Source organism: Antedon bifida, chromosome 6 (assembly GCF_963402885.1).
Source record: "Antedon bifida chromosome 6, ecAntBifi1.1, whole genome shotgun sequence".
Classification (NCBI taxonomy): domain Eukaryota; kingdom Metazoa; phylum Echinodermata; class Crinoidea; order Comatulida; family Antedonidae; genus Antedon; species Antedon bifida.
Window position 1 is genome coordinate 23,658,961 of NC_136231.1, and position 16,668 is coordinate 23,675,628.

Genomic DNA, 16,668 nt, shown 5'->3' on the forward strand with positions numbered 1-16,668 from the left:
TTTGCACAACATAACACATACCATATTTGTTCACAATAAATATAATTTATTATTATTATTGATCTCCAACACAAAAACAACAATGTTACTATTCTCGTACAAATTCCATAAAACACAACACGTACGACAATTAAGTATGCAAGCTCGATGGTTTAATTATACTACTCAGAAATTTTATATCGAATGACAGATGAGGCATAATTTTAGAGAGGATGAGCTAAATTATAATGCAGGCAGACCAACTGTGTTGTACCTACACATCTACTACTATCTATAGTAAACACTCTCCTGGGAGTACTACGAACTAGTTAAATCATCATTTAGGTGTTTTCGGTGTTTTTTTCGAATGCCTCATGCATAATAGAATGTGTTGTGCAATGGTAATATAATTATAGGAAAAAAAGAGAATAGAAATATGAATATTTCATACAAAAATTCATTTGTTATGAATTACATGTATCAGAAAGCAATGGTGTGCGATATTATATGAATACTTATTTGTGATTATTCGCTTGCTGTTACTGTGTGGTAAATTTAGAAATTAAAGCTACAAGCCAGTAGCCAGGATTTTTACAAGGGGTTGTTTTTCCTTTTTTCCAAAAAAAAAACAAAAAGTTTGCAAGCGTAGTAGCTAAAGAAAAGATAGATTAGGTAGAATTGGCCATACCATTGTTGTAAGTTAGGCCCATTTACTAGCATTTTTGCTGTTGTTTTTGGTCTCTATGTTTCGAGCCATATGTACAGCCCCTGGCACAGGCTTGTGGACATACCGCTGTTTGATGGCTGCTTGACATACTTAGGGGAGATAAAAATTTGTTGTATGTTTCGTCCTCACTTGTGCGCTCAATTCACCCAGGTAAGGGCCTCTCACACCTGATCCAGTTCGAATGCGGAAAATTAAACAATGTCTCAATGTTTTCAATGACGAATCTGAACTGGAACCAGACAGGAGCAGATGTGAAAAACCCTTTAGACTGCAAGCAAGAAAACTGGTTATTTAATATACCCACATTGTGATCATTTTGTAATATTAATCACTCTTTGATTGGTGGATATTATTTTTGTTTAAACTATAACACTTTATATTCAAATTATAACATACAATTTGTATTATTGTTCTGATTATGAATTATAGAAAATTCAGCTGTGAAACATATGTAAATCCAACAGCATCTTGAGAACACTTGTTATTGGCGAGAAATAGAGAATATAAACCTTGTGGGGCCAAAGGTTCCTGCTCCTATGGTTTTCAACATTTCATCAAAAATTCAAAACTGTATTGTAAACAAATGGTGTTCTTGGATTATTTTGTGATGACATCACATTACGTAAGCATAAAATACCAAACATTGAATTAATAACTGATGCTACACAGTCCCCACTTGGTAAATGCATTGTAAAATGGATTTTGGACATCTTGTTTGCGTAATGATCTCAATGAACGTGATCTAGAAAAAATATTTGAAGCACCATATTAGGAGAACTATAGCCTCTAGATACTTTGTTAATAGCCATAAAGTTAAATAATGCTCGTTAAAGTGGGCATACAATGAAAAATAGACGAAGTGAAGATTAGAATGAATGGGCTTAATAGCAGACATTACTCTAGAGCGAACCATTTTTGCCTACAAGGGGACTCTAATCATTACTATACTTGGTTCAATGTCATTGATACACAGATCGTGTATCACTTTGTAGATTAGTAAATAATATATAATTACTTTATTTTTATTTATGTTTCCATTATTCTAAATTAGTATAATATTTTAATAATAAATATCCTATTTACACTTTAAAATATTGTATCTCAGTGATACAACATAGAAACATTGTGTTTTACAGTATACTGGCCATTATTAATAGGTGTATTTGACTGGGTTGTTTTTGGCAAGAAATCAGCATAATATCAACTTTAGATCCTCAGAGCCCTCGTTGTTTATGCGAGCAGCAGTACAGTAAGTCAATGCGAGTGAGTGAGGTGACCAGTTGAATACGCCTAATAATTACATTGAGGTATGGTATAATAACCGAATATTAACCTTTTTTTATATTTGACTAGATTTTGGCAGATTGTTTATTTTTGGGGGTGGGGGATATAAGAAATCTATTGATATTAAAAAACAGTGGATTGGACAGGAAGTGGAATAAACTGCCCCAAGAAGCTATTGAAACCATAATGATTGATACATTAAAAGAGATAGTGTCCAATTAATAAGCCACTCCCAAAGTTTGTCAGACTTCCTTGTGGAGTATTCAAGAGGAAAACCAACAAGTATTGGTCAACATCAATTTCTTATGCATAGGTAAGGTCATTGAATCCTGTCTTAAATCTCTAATGAATACGAAAAGCTTTTAAGCCATTCTTTTTTTTGCTTTAGGTATGATATTCAGTTTGAATATATATATATATTACCATATGGCGATATTACCTGTATTGAATTACTCTAAATTATGGATAGATTATAACACTTGACCTTGACATAATCATATAATATAAATTGCAAAACAATGTTAACATTTTTGCTATTTCAATTAGTTTTTATTTCCCTGATTAATTCCCGTTATAAGATAATTATGATCTGGTTTTAACAGTCAAAGGTAAAAAATAAAATATTAAATACAAAACTGTGTTTTTTTTGGGTTTTTTTTTTGGTTGAAATGAAACTTTGAAAAATATTTTTATTGATATCACATTATTACTGTATTATTAAATGCAGTTTACCATTACATGTTGATTTAAATTGACATTCTGTTAAAGTTGAATGGCTTGTAGTACTGTATTATGGTAACATATCAAACTACCATTAACAGCGTAATTTGTTATTTTTATACCGTTTTCCATGACGTTATTTCGCAAAATCAATTTAAAGTACAATATTTTTTTTAAACCAAATAGTATCAGTACAATGGCCCAACAATGAACAAAAATAATATAATATATTGCAACATATTTAGTAATTAATATCAGAAAAGCCTGATGCATTTATGACGACTCATATCATAATGCACCTACAAAGAATACTACTGTAAACTATATTTAAATTTATTTAGCAATCAGAAAAATCTAATCATGGTAATCTTATTATAGCTGAATTATATATGTACTAAATATTTAATTTTTTAGAAATCTTTTTACAGTACTAAAAATTTAAGTATGTAAAATGAGGCATGACATATTCTTGTAAAAAAACTGTATCCCTAAAAAATATCCCATATTTTAAAAGAGGGTAAGCTATACTAAAAGGCGAGTCTTTATTTTGATAGCCAGGTTTTTGTAAGAAATATCATAGAAAAGTCAAGATACTAGCTCTAAACATGTTTAGGCTATGTAGTTATACAGTGAATACTGTATAACCTGGAAATAGAAACAGAACCACTGGATCAAGAGAGACTTTATATAATGGATGGATACAGGCAGCTGTTGTTAGTAAATTGCTGTTAAAATGCTATGCCTTGTGGATTGGATTCATTAACCTTTACGCTGACCCAATCAATATGGAGTAGTTGTATAGAGTTTGTTGTTTACAGTTAGCACTATACATGAAAAGTACACCATGAACTGCAGTCAATACACAATTCATGTTATTACAATCTAACAGTACAGTATTGTAACTATCTAAAATATGAATTTTGTCAGGATACTTTTATGAATATGATCAACTCTCTGGGTTATTATTAGTTGTACTGTACTATAATAGCTAACATCAAATTGATTGAATTCTGTTGGAAAAATTGGATAAGGATATTCTGTTACAGGTTAAAAACTTCTCCAAGAAGAGCACAACAAAATGTTTATAAGGATAGTGATAGTAAACTAAATTGATTTAAATATTTCTGTTAGAAAAAATGGAGTCAGCATATTCAAAGGTTATTATACTATATTTAGAAAGAAAAGTACATTGAAATATGACCATTAAGTTCTGTTCTAGGTTAATATTATTATAAAACTTTTCCCCAAGGTTTACAATAAAATGTTAAGAATGCAAAGATAGCATCGTATAGTAAAACCAAAATTTATTTTAATATTTCTGTTGCAATTGGTAAAAAACTAAACTGTCTGCCTTTTTATTTATGCAAACGATTCCACATTTAAAAAAACTGTAATTGTTGTCTGTACCTTTAAGCACTATCAAATTAGTTTGGAAAAAAGTGTGATTTGACCAAATATAGTAGTGATGTGCCCAAATATGGTAGTGATATGGCACGTCCATATATGGGCACATTACATTTTTTTGTCATCTAAAGTTTGATAGTGTAGACAGAGCTTTAGAAGTCATTTTGTCTGAAGATGATAGTATTTATTATATTCAAATTTTAGTATTTTTCTTTTTTTTTACAGGCAAACTTTCCAAAGTGAATCCATTCACCTGCAAACTGAAACAGATATGCTCTACAAAACAAAATGTCTCACTATGTTTACGTTCTTTTCTCTATCAAAGTTAAATTACAATTTTGCCTTTTCCTAGTTCAAACGCAAGGATACCTTTGATGTAAAGTACAGTCCACCAGATTATAGTATATCGCAGTAAATGACACAGACGTATTTAAGGAGAGTTTAATATAGTGATCACTCCTCTGGATGTAACTTCAATATGTTAACTTGAATATAATTATAAATGTCTTTAAAAGCTTCCCTCTTTTAAAGTCCCACTGATATACTTCAAGAAATAAACCAATTAAAAATACAATGACAATGAATGCACCTCTACCCATTAATCACCAGTGTCAACCACAAATATTCCTTTAGGTGGTACATAGTATAAACTATTTATGATGTTTATGGTAACTGAATAGTGCAAAGTGGCCACATTTCCTGTGCTTTTGGCCAATTTGTTCATAATACATCCTCAATTATTGGTGAAATAGAAAACCCAGATGTCTGATATAACAATAAAAAAAAACACAAATTACCTATTGTAAACTGTGTTCACACTCACTGGAATTATGCGTGCATAGAAAGGATTTAAGCTAATCTAAATTTATATCGGTATCATTATCACACCTGACGTATGTTGTCGTGCGATCTCTATAATTCTGTGTCGCGTCGCATAACTCTTAAACTGTGATGTAAAATGTAACGTAAAATGGTATATTCCATTGGTGGTACATATGATGTAACACTATACCCCACTCTTAAACCCTTGTTACGAGAAGTTGAATCGTCATGCAAAGCAGCAAACGGTGTTGAATATGCTGAATGTACGTCTACGGTATCCTACTTAGGCCATAGGTTCCATCAACAAGGTTATGTTCTTACGGCACTTGGCACCGATATGTTGCATCTACGTCCTTATGTTGTGTTCTAGTGCGAACAATGCTTAAATAGAAGATCACTGAAGACACTAAGACCAATGTCGGTTTATCCATGTAAGTTATGCACGAAATAGACCTTAAAGTACCATCAGAAGTTATATTCAAATGAAGAAGATTATGCTATAAAAAGGCTTATAATGTCCATTTTCTAAATGAAGTCACCTACTTACCTCTGATTTACAATAGAAGCTCATCAAACACACTATAGGCCAATGTCAGTTTATCCAGGTAAGTTATGCACAAAATAACAGTAAAGTACCATCAGAAGTTGATTCAAAATGAAGATATTATGCTATGAGATGACTTAATGTCCACTTTCTAAATGAAGGTGCAAGTCACCTACTTACCTCTGAATTACAATAGAAGCTCATTGAACAGACTATAGGCCAATGTCGGTTTATCCAGGTAAGTTACGCACGAAATAGACAGTAGTATCATCAGAAGTTGGATTCAAAATAAAGATGATTATGCTTAATGGCTCAATGCCAATTTTCTAAATGAAGGCACAAGTCGTCTACTTACCTCTGAAAACTGTTTGTTGAGCTGCATGTATTTGCGAAGTTCACTTTCCTCTGTGTATTTGGTTGGTTTCATATGATTGTACATGTGCGGGAACCACCAGAACTTGTCTGCTCTTTTTATGAACTCTTCATCTCCTGCATTCTCCATCTCACTTCCTTTTCTGAAGTATGAGCCACAGAATCCAAGATTAAAGGTGAATCCAGGAACAACTCTGCGAAGATTTTCTTGCTCAATCTCCAATGCCTGAAACAATAAATATAAATATATGTGCAATTAATACACATACTGTACTGTCTCGTAACTCTGAAAGGCTATCAAGATTTGCACTCTACAAACTGCGGGATGAACTTGTGTTGCACGCATTTACAATTTTTACATACCTAAAAAGAAGATGGAACACTGCAAGTTTTGTACAATTTTTTTATTTTCCCAAAGTGGGGATTGTCTCCTACCTTTTTCTTCATCAAAGAAGACCAGCACAATTCAGCTCAGTATTAGCATACCAGGTTGGCCATTGACACCCCACATTATTTACACTATCCGAGTTGACCCCATGTCAGCTCCGTATACGAATGATAGTGTAAAAGGTACAAGAACAAATCCAATTTCCGGAACGGTATTTATTAAAAGCAGTCAGAAGAGAAATATTTATATTTTGTACAAATTATTGTTTGTTTTGTACAACTACAAAACCTACCTCTACATCTTCTGCAACCATCCTAATTCCTGTTTCACCAACAAATATATCGTCAATGTCAACTAAAATATAACGGTCTAAAGAAACCGACAAGCGCCCATTTGATAAGTAGTGTAAACTATCCAAAATTAAGGGGTAGTGTATCCATATCCTTAGGCTATTGCCAAAAAATATCCTTTTTACTCCATCGTATATACCCTGATCAAGCATAGCGGTTGTATGGAAGACGGCATTGGAATGTATACCGTGAGAAAGTTCCGGAGAACTGTCGCTGTTTATTTGGCCCGTAACTATCGGTTGATAAGTAGAATGATTGCTATGAAACACGGTCCAATTTTCTGTTTCCGTATCTATTTTACCTGCCGCCTTTGTCATACGAAGAATTTTAGAATTTGCATTCACTTGTAAGTCTTGTAATGTTAACTGTTTGTCCATGTGAATGGGCAAGTTTCCAATCGGGGAACTTAGTCTGATCTCATTTTTGGAAGATAATGCGAATGTAATTAAACCAGCATTAAATTCACGGCAATAATTATCTAGTTTTGTTCGTTCATTTATATCTAAGTAGATATAAGAATTTAAACTCTCAAAAATAATCACTGAATATAATCCTTGGCCATGCTGCGAATGCAATTTAAGTGAGCCGTCGCTGACGAGACGTTTGCGATATCGAAAATGATGTGCTTCTAGCGTTGCACTTAGACTGGCAGCCACAGAATACTTTGATTGTGAATCTTCAACTAGTAATAACACGGTTGATTCAACAGTTGTCTTTTTTTTAAACTTCTTTGTAATTTCAGCAAACCTTTGGTTTGGATGCTTTACAGTGTGCACTTTGGTTTGAGAAGTATGATAGAATCCAGATATCCACAAAGAAAAACTCAAGAGTAGGATTAACAGAACCACTCGTTTAAAATGCCTTCTTGGAAAGCAGAAAAATTTGGCGAAAACTTTCATCATCGTTGCACGTTCCTTGTTTTTAAAAATGTTTAAACATAGAAAAATCTTTAGCTACAATAGGAAGAAAATTCATCCACAGTCCCTTTTTGGGAAGTGCGATGCAACATTATAGGCCATTATATATTATGGCAATACTGTACATTACAGCGTTCATTTTAAGGTCAATAATGATTCAAAACAAAATACTAAACAATGTTGAAACTCTAGTAGTAAACAAGGTCGTCATCCAAACTGTAAAATCTTCTACTACAAGAAGATATAATGAATTCTGAAAAACATAAACATGAAAATGATTACAAAAATATACTAGAATGTGACAAGATAAATAAAAATTGAGTTTTTTATAATAATAGTACTTGTATGGCAAGCCAAATCTGCCAAAATATGCTGTCTCATAGATTTTGACAGTTTATTAGATTAAGTTTATCACTTCAATTCACTATTTATAGCCTGCCACCCGCCATTCCCATCTTTCTCCCCGCTCTCCTCCTTTCCTTTTTTCAAAATCCTGGATCTGCCACCTACATTCCATCATTCAAGTATTTTTTTTGGCAGATTTGGCATTCCATAGTTTTCATATTAAAACATATCTATAATCTAAACTCTTTGCTTGCACGAATCTTTCCAGAAATTATATTACAAAATTTCATTGGAAAATCAATAACACTTGATGAGCAAATAAGTATAATGTTCAACATACTGTAGGACTATAAACAATGTTTAAATAACGTATACAATACAGTAGGCCTACTATTGTCTTTTTCAAACACCCTTTTTTCACACACTAAACCAGAACACCAATATGATAAAAGAAAATCATAAACAATTATTATTAGTGTGCCTAGGCTCAGGATGTGATAAGTAAAACAAGGAAAATATCAAAGCAATTAGTTTTTCTTCCTCTTTTCTCAAAAATGTTGTGGAATCTGTGGTAGCGAATGAGTCAGTGTGCAAAGGTGCATTACCTTAGGAAACATGACAAAGGTAGTAGCCACCAAGTACATTCAGTAGGGCTCATGATCAATAGCATGGTTTGACCCTACCACATACTGTTCCTAAATAAACATTAATATTTTGATAACTGGAGTTGAGAAATGGCTACATTAACAGGTGGAATGTAAAGAAGTTTACACAAAGAAAAATGTGAGGAAAATATTACAGTTGATATAATTCCTGTGTTGGTAGTTTTAAAGCTATTATTTGACAAAATGAACATTGTACACTTTTTATTTATGTTATTATAAACTACAGTACACTAACTAATAATAGAGCTGTTGAATATTCTCACTGTACTAATACTAAATAACAATACCTTAACAATAAATGTGCATTGTACTACCAGAAATGGACAATATATTTTCTAAAAAACATATCCTATTATATTTTACTTTACTATGTAAACATTCACGACTGAATGAGTGAGAATAGAACATTAAAAATACAGTAGAATAATACCTCCTTTGGGACACCTTTATTCAGGGGAACTTCTATTAAGTTAAGGGTAAACTTTTCTGCGAAAGGAATGAAGAGCAATATGTTTCGACATTATCACTTCACTGGCTCCCGAACCCTTCATATTTTACTTTTTTTTATATAGTGAAAAATTGATATTCTAATGTACATGGATGCTTTTACTCTAAATAATAAGTTAAATTATATTTGTTTTTTTATTATTATTATTTGGCCTACTGTAACTGTATTAGAAAAAGAAAAGGAACACAGAAAATCAAGTCTGAAAAGTTAAAGCCCCATTCCCTACGTTTTTTAGATCTAATTTAAGATCACAAACTATATTTAATGTAAAAATAATACTATATGGTCCTATTGCGATAACTTTTTTCGTCTTTAAACGGTTAAAAATGTGAAAAATAAGTCGATTCTAATAATTATAGCGGCCCGCTATAAATCCCAAAATGCATTGCGCGCGGATTGATATTTTTGTTTTTCACCTGTAATTCGCCCACTTTTCGATCGATCGTGAGGCCAAAACAAATGGAAGACTCCTAACTTTTCAGCGAAAATACCGGGTTTTCCCCAATTTATATCAACGGAGTGTTGCAAAAATAGAAAGACAATTAATGCAGCAACTATACAACGTCAGGCTAGGTATATAGCTAGCGTACGATGTTCGTACGTTACCGATGTTTACCAGCTAGGCCTACAAAACTAAGCCTAGCTAGGCTAGGCCTAAGACCGTCCACGGGAGGTCGATCGCCGCGAGCTACTTAGGTATAGTGCATTGTTTCTCACTTTTTATCATAATTTACCATAAAACGTACATTTAAGACAAGGAATGACATGGTTTAATGTTTTTAAAGTGATATATATGTATTATTTTCCAAAAAACGTCCAAAATTGCAGGGAAGGGGTCTTTAATACATGGTGTTCAACTTTCTTGAACTATTAGGCACCATTCTCTCAACAAACAAGTCCATTGATAATGATTGAAGGCCTCCTTTATAGAGGTGCTAAATAAATAAAGGAAATAAAAGTGTCAAAAATGCCAATATATAACACATTCGCTGAACACATTGTATACTACAAAGCTAAACAAGTAGAAAATTGTATGGTAAATGTTGCCAATATGACAATTAGGCTATGGTAATAGTATAGGTAGTTCATTCAGGTTGATCAGTAAATATAAATGATGTGCTAGAGAGTTATATGTTATAACCTGCCTTCAGAAACAAAGAATTATATACTGTACTATGGCTGTTTACATCACACCTCTAATTTTGAACACCTCTATACTTTAATTTTTGGCGTGTTGTAGAGGCAAGGAAGATTAATCTCAAAAACTTTGCAGTTATATTAAATCGTCTGTGTTATACTATGAGTTCATAATCCCAAGTTATATTTTCCTCATGAATCATAAGGATGATATATTTGGAGATTTTTAATTGTTTTGAAATTCAAAAGAAAAAATATGCTATTTGGTTATCCGCACTTGGCGGATAACCCCTTGTTATTGTCACGATCTTTTTTTTTGGTTATCCGCAACTCAGTTGCAGGATAACCCATGTGATTGTAAATATCTTTTTTTTTCATCATCTTTGTTCTTCTTTCTTTCCCGGAATTTTGTTGCACGCATATCTCTCACCCTTGTCAACATAAGATTGTATAACTTTGTCATAAGATTGATCTGTAGCTGTAGATGTGCAGGAAACTTCGTTATATGACGTTAGAGTCGCGTAGCGTAAGTTACGCGCGATTTTATGAATTTCAATGTTTGGTCATAGATTATAAACCAAAAGTCATTTTGTATTGACACTTAGTGAAAATTTAAGTCATATCAAGGGCAAACTTTCTATGGATTAAAAATGACATGTTTCACAAGAAGTTACGCGCGCACGCGCATTTAAAATTTAAAAATGCGCAAAATTAATTTCTAATCAACTTTCTACGCTGATCATGACATTTTAAACATGTCAAAAATTCTCACGCGCGCGAAAAAAATTACGCGTAAGGTGCGCACGGAGCATGAAAATCATGTGTTTTTCTTGAATTATGATTTTACAGCCTTTCTTAGTCATTTTAAAAAAGATTTACATCATTTCAAATTAAAATGACGTCATACGAACATGTTGATTTAGACCATTTGCGCGCATTTTAGTTGCAAAAGTGACAACAAATTGTCAAAATTAAGCCTATTTTTATTCTATTATAGCTCCTCAGGATCATCCACGACCCCCAATTTTTTTAATTTAATATGTAAGCAGATATGTTGTAGATATGAATTCATGCAGAACCTTTACCACTCGGATGTTATGACGTCATCGTATGGCCACACGAATGTAAAATATAGGATTTTTTACTCTTTCGTTATTGCTCATCAAATTCAACAAAGCGCTTCTAGGTTATACGTATTCCATTTCCCCCGAAATTTTAATATTGTCTACGTTAATCAACTATCTTTCGCATGAATTAAAAATATTTTAATTTTTATGACGTCATCATGTCTAAAAACGTAAATAACGTGGGTCACTTATTTTCATCTTTACAGTAAATTTCAATCTGTTATAGCTTGTCAGAATAAAAAGTGATAATCATGATTAAAACGTTTTCTGGAAGCTATTGGATTGTAGATACGAATTGATGTGAATATTTTGCCAATCAGATGTTGTGACGTCATCATATGGCCAGTTGAATTCAAAAAGTCATATTTTCATCTCTTGCGTAAAAGTTCATTGCGTTTAAACGAGAGCGCATCTCACTTTTACGTGCCCAAAATTCTTCAAATTTGTTTTAATGTAAATTTTTAGATAATTATCTTCTAAAATTGTTATCTTTATATGTCGATTTGATGACGTCATCGTGTTAAAAATTGGATTTAAAAGATGGGTCTCGTAATTTTGTCTATGCTACACTGTATATAACATATACAGTTTATTCTGTAAAATACTGTAATATGGTGTATGCTACATAATAGGTAGAATTCAGCACTGTAAACATATTTATTTCATGTCATAGGATGGCATAATAATTGTCGAGGTTCATATGGTTAAGTATGTGCATGTTGCGTTTGCGCGGATAACCCGAACTCGTCAAAGTGACGAGTTCAAATCTAGTTTCTTCTATGTTATTCTTCTTTCTTTCCCGGAATTTTGTTGGCAGCGTATCTCTAATTCTGGTCAACATAAGATTGTATAACTTTGTCATAAGAGTGACCTGTAGCTGTAGATGTGCAAGAAATTTCGTTATTTGACGTTAGAGTCGCGCAGCGTAAGTTACGCGCGATTTTATGAATTTCAATGATTGATCATAGATTATAAACCAAAAGTAATTTTGTATTGACACTTTGTGAAAATTTAAGTCATATCAAGGGCAAACTTTCTATGGATTAAAAATGGCATGTTTCACAAAAAGTTACGCGCACGCGCATTTAAAATTTCAAAATGCGCAAAATTAATTTCTAATCAACTTTCTACGCTGATCATGACATTTTGAGCATGTAAAAAATTCCCACGCGCGCCCGCATTTTTACGTGCGTTGTGCGCACGTAACACTAAAAATATATTTTTTTGCGTGATTTATGTTTTTCCAGCCTTTTCTAGTAATTTTACCAACTTTCTAAACAATTTCGACTTAAAATCACGTCATACGAGCACGTCGAATTGGATAATTTGCGCGCGTTTTTGATGAAAAAGTTTAAAAATTCGTCAAAATTATGCCTTTTTTTAAACAGTCATAGATTCTAAACTACATGATGAACTTTTATTTTTTTTACATATTCTGGAAGAGTTGTAGATATCGGATCATGAATCAATGGGTAACCGGACATTGTGACGTCATCGTATGGCCACTCGAATATAAAATATTGGATTTTTGTCTCTTTCGTCATAGCTCATCACATTTAATAGAGCGCATCTCCACTTATACGTATTCCATTTCCCCCATTTTTTATATTGTCTAGGTCAATCAATTATCTTTAGCATGATTTATCATTTTTAAGATTTTTAAGACGTCATCATGGGCAAAAGCGTCAATAACTTTGGTCACTTATTTTCACCTATTCTGCACTGTATGTAGTACGTATACAGTATATATAGTATATACTGTATTACTTAGACGTGACACAAAATAGAGAGCGCACTAACATTTTTTCAATGGCATAATAGTTTTTCTGTGCGCAATATTCTAACGTATGGCGTGGCGGATAACCCGAATTCGTCAAAGTGACGAGTTCAAATCTAGTTATTTTTGTTTATGTAAGTATTTCTATGTGGATAACCTCTCGATGGTTATTTTTATTTATAACTTTTAGGTGATCCTGCCTCATTGATTTTCTTTGTATTGTTTTTATAATGTTATGTCTTACTTTGTACTGTATTTGAAATTTGGCGAAATAAATGATATGATATATTTGGCTATCATTTGTTAGCATTATCAAAGACTAAATCTATGCATGTATAGCATGTTAAATGCTCCCCTAGACCCCAATACAATTGCTATCAGCGGTAAACTAATAGATCCAACTGGTTAATCAGAAAGAGAAGAGTATAGTAACTCACCGTATCTGTTTGCTTTTTAAATTGAATTAAGAACTAGACGCAATGATGATAGACTGTGGATTTATTTCTTAGCCGTAATTATTAAATTAAATTGCAATAGATTAGTTTCTTTAAAAATCTATTATATTATGCACTGGCTGGCAGTCTTGGATTTAGTACTTGCAATTAATACCAAATGTAATAGTCACAAATTCACTGATGGGACAGTTTGAAGGTGTTTTCTGTCTTTCCTAAATTGTAAGCTACTATTAAAAGCGAAGGAAAATAAGCCTTGCTTGTAACATTCATTATGACGTGTGGAATCGCAAAATGATGCACTGTACTGCAGTGATATTTTAAGTACTGTAACAATTTGCTACAGTACAAACAACTGCTTGCTGGCATTTATGATTGAAGTACTTTTATGAACATCATCACTTTAGTGATTATGGTATTTTGCCAACACCTGAGAACTAAAGCATATCATGCAAGAAGAACAAGCTTTAGTAAACTTTCATAATTGATATTTATGCTGGATTTTCTGGGTGATTAAAGATACAAGATTTGTTTTGCTGTACAATATAAACAAAATGGTTAGTAAATGCTAGGTATGTGAATGATACCAAAACATTAGCACATGCCATGCCAACACAGTGGCATGAAATACTGTAGTTTTCTGTATTCAGTGAGGTTGGTCCAATTATCATCAGTTATTATGTTGTATTTAATAATATTTGGTGGCATACTGCCATACAGAATACCACTGAACACAAAAGGTCTCTATAAACTTAAACATAATGTGCTTCTTTTGAAGGATGTGGAGGGGAGGAAGAAATGTTAGAGTACTGTACCTACAGTATGGTTCGGACATGACAACATTTATTATAAATTTAATCATGTCAATTTTGATCATTTAAGGGGTGTCCCTGAATAGGGGTTTGTTTTATTATACTCATTATTCTAAGAATATTTTTGCAATGCTTTTAAGTTTTTAATTAATTAAGCTATTGTTAAAAGACTACTTTTTATTTCAATTTGGCTACATTCAAATAAATACACCTTTTGAGGTACTCAAATTGTGTGTAAATGTGTGAGAAGGAACCTAATGACATTGACTCCTAAAGTAATAATATACTGTAGTGTAAGAGTAAATATTTACATGGAAATATTTAATCCTATTGGAGCTTTGCACACTCCTACAAGGTTAAAATCTACCATACGAATAAGGCTGAAATCAGCTACAATTTATATTACACAATTATAGGATTAGAGAGAAGTTTGCAATTATGTTTTTGGCTAGCCCATGGGAAGATTTTGATTGTAATTATACTACTACTAGTACTAGTCCATGTGGTTCAGCTGCTAGAAATTGGGACTAATTTAAAAACTAAATAGACAACTACTATAGGCATAAAAGACGGTTAGCATTTTAGGCCACTTTGCCAATCAGCAGCGAAAATTATGTTAACTTCAACATGAATTGCTGGGTGGGGCGCAAAGCTTTAAATAAAAAATTGTAAAAACATACAGTACACGTCATTAGTATACTGTATAACAAACAAGCATTATTTATGCCATGTACAGTACTGTTAGGTTACTGTATGAGTATCATTAATCGCGAGTGAAATACTGTACAATTGTAATGTGTTGACTTGGATGTGACCATACAGTACTCATTTTCATAGTTAAGTATATACTTTCCTATTACTTTTTAGAAGTACACTGTACTAGCTTATGATTTATAATTATTTCAATTTACAAAGTTCTATCATAACAATATCTAGCCTGCTTTTGATCATATTGTAATCAAAACCACACTTAATATGAAACTAGACACTATTTCACATTTTGCTTCAGGTACATGCTGTTAAAATCGGGCAGACCGTAGTTGATGACATTGCTACGAAGCAGGGAGTCACTAATTGTATAGTAACAGTACAATATTTGACTGTAAAGTTGTAAAAATGAGGAAAATAATTCAATGTTAATATATATTAGTTAAGAAATTAAAAAAAAACCTTTAGATAAATCAAGAATCGGTAAACCTCCAGGTTCATAAATGATATCTTATAACTTTTAAGCTTATTTTCATGTGTACTATAAAACAACAACTACGTTCTTTTATTTATTACTTTATTTTTCATTTCAAGAATATAAAGAAGTCTGTAAACTGCACCATTTAGTGGGAACACATCCAAACATACTATGTACGGTAACGGGACGATTCGGCCCTGAGACGATTCGGCCCGGGACGATTCGGCCCTGGGACGATTCGGCCCGGGACTATTCGGCCCGGGACGATTCGGCCCTGAGACGATTCGGCACACTTACATTTATCGGCTTTGATATGCATTTTATAAGCAAAAATAAGCTTTTTCCCCAAACTTTATTTCCAGAGAGACTATGGGGTAGTACTACTACGGATAAAGATGCAATAAAGCAAACATTTTGAAAACATTGTCGAAAATGATCAATTTTTAGTCACGCGAACGATGTAAACAAGTTACGCCCTCTGTTGGCCGCTTGGCGAATGCACGAAATAAACAAGGTTTTCGAAGTAATAAATTCATTATAAAATTACGTTTTTTTTAGTAATATTATATATATTATATCAAAATGTCAATATCAATAAAATACGGATTGTTAAACACCTTTAAAAACTTGATAAATACCCACAAAACTGAATATGAATTTGGTCTGAGGTGAGACGTTTCGGCCCACAAAGTGGGATGTTTCGGCCCGAAAGTGGGCCGAATCGTCCCACCAAAAGTGGGCCGAATAGTCCCGGGCCGAATCGTCTCAGGGCCGAATCGTCCCTGAACCCTATGTACATTACCTACCACCGTCATAACATCTTTTCGTACCATTTCTTGAACGCGCTACATAGACAAAGGATTTGAAAAATTCCAGGAATTCTATAGTATAACATTGTTTAACAATAACAAGCTATTTTAGGTAGCGATTACAGTAACTGTAATTAATGTAAACAAAATGAAACTACAGTATCTGCTGCTAAGATATATAATAGTTAATATTTTGCATTATCTGGCATAGGATACTTTTTAAGGGTTTATAAAACAATTGAATTAAAGGTAGTAAGTCTGTCTGTATTTGTCTTTAAATCACGAAGTGAACTCCAAATTTCTGCTGCCTTTCAGTGTACTTTATCGATTCAATGAGAAAAAA

At 32.7% G+C, this 16,668-nt stretch overlaps 1 protein-coding gene across 1 annotated transcript in view; it reads right to left on the minus strand.

Moving 5' to 3' along the window:
- Window positions 1-16,668, minus strand: part of LOC144845903 (bifunctional heparan sulfate N-deacetylase/N-sulfotransferase 4-like) — a 37,258-nt gene that overhangs the window by 18,266 nt on the left and 2,324 nt on the right. Inside the window, exons 2-3 of the mRNA XM_078703412.1 lie at window positions 6,533-7,760; window positions 5,836-6,078 (exon numbers count right to left, since the gene is read on the minus strand). Coding sequence (XP_078559538.1) covers window positions 5,836-6,078; window positions 6,533-7,492 — 1,203 coding nt within the window. The 5' untranslated portion in view covers window positions 7,493-7,760. The remainder of the gene's footprint in view (window positions 1-5,835; window positions 6,079-6,532; window positions 7,761-16,668) is intronic.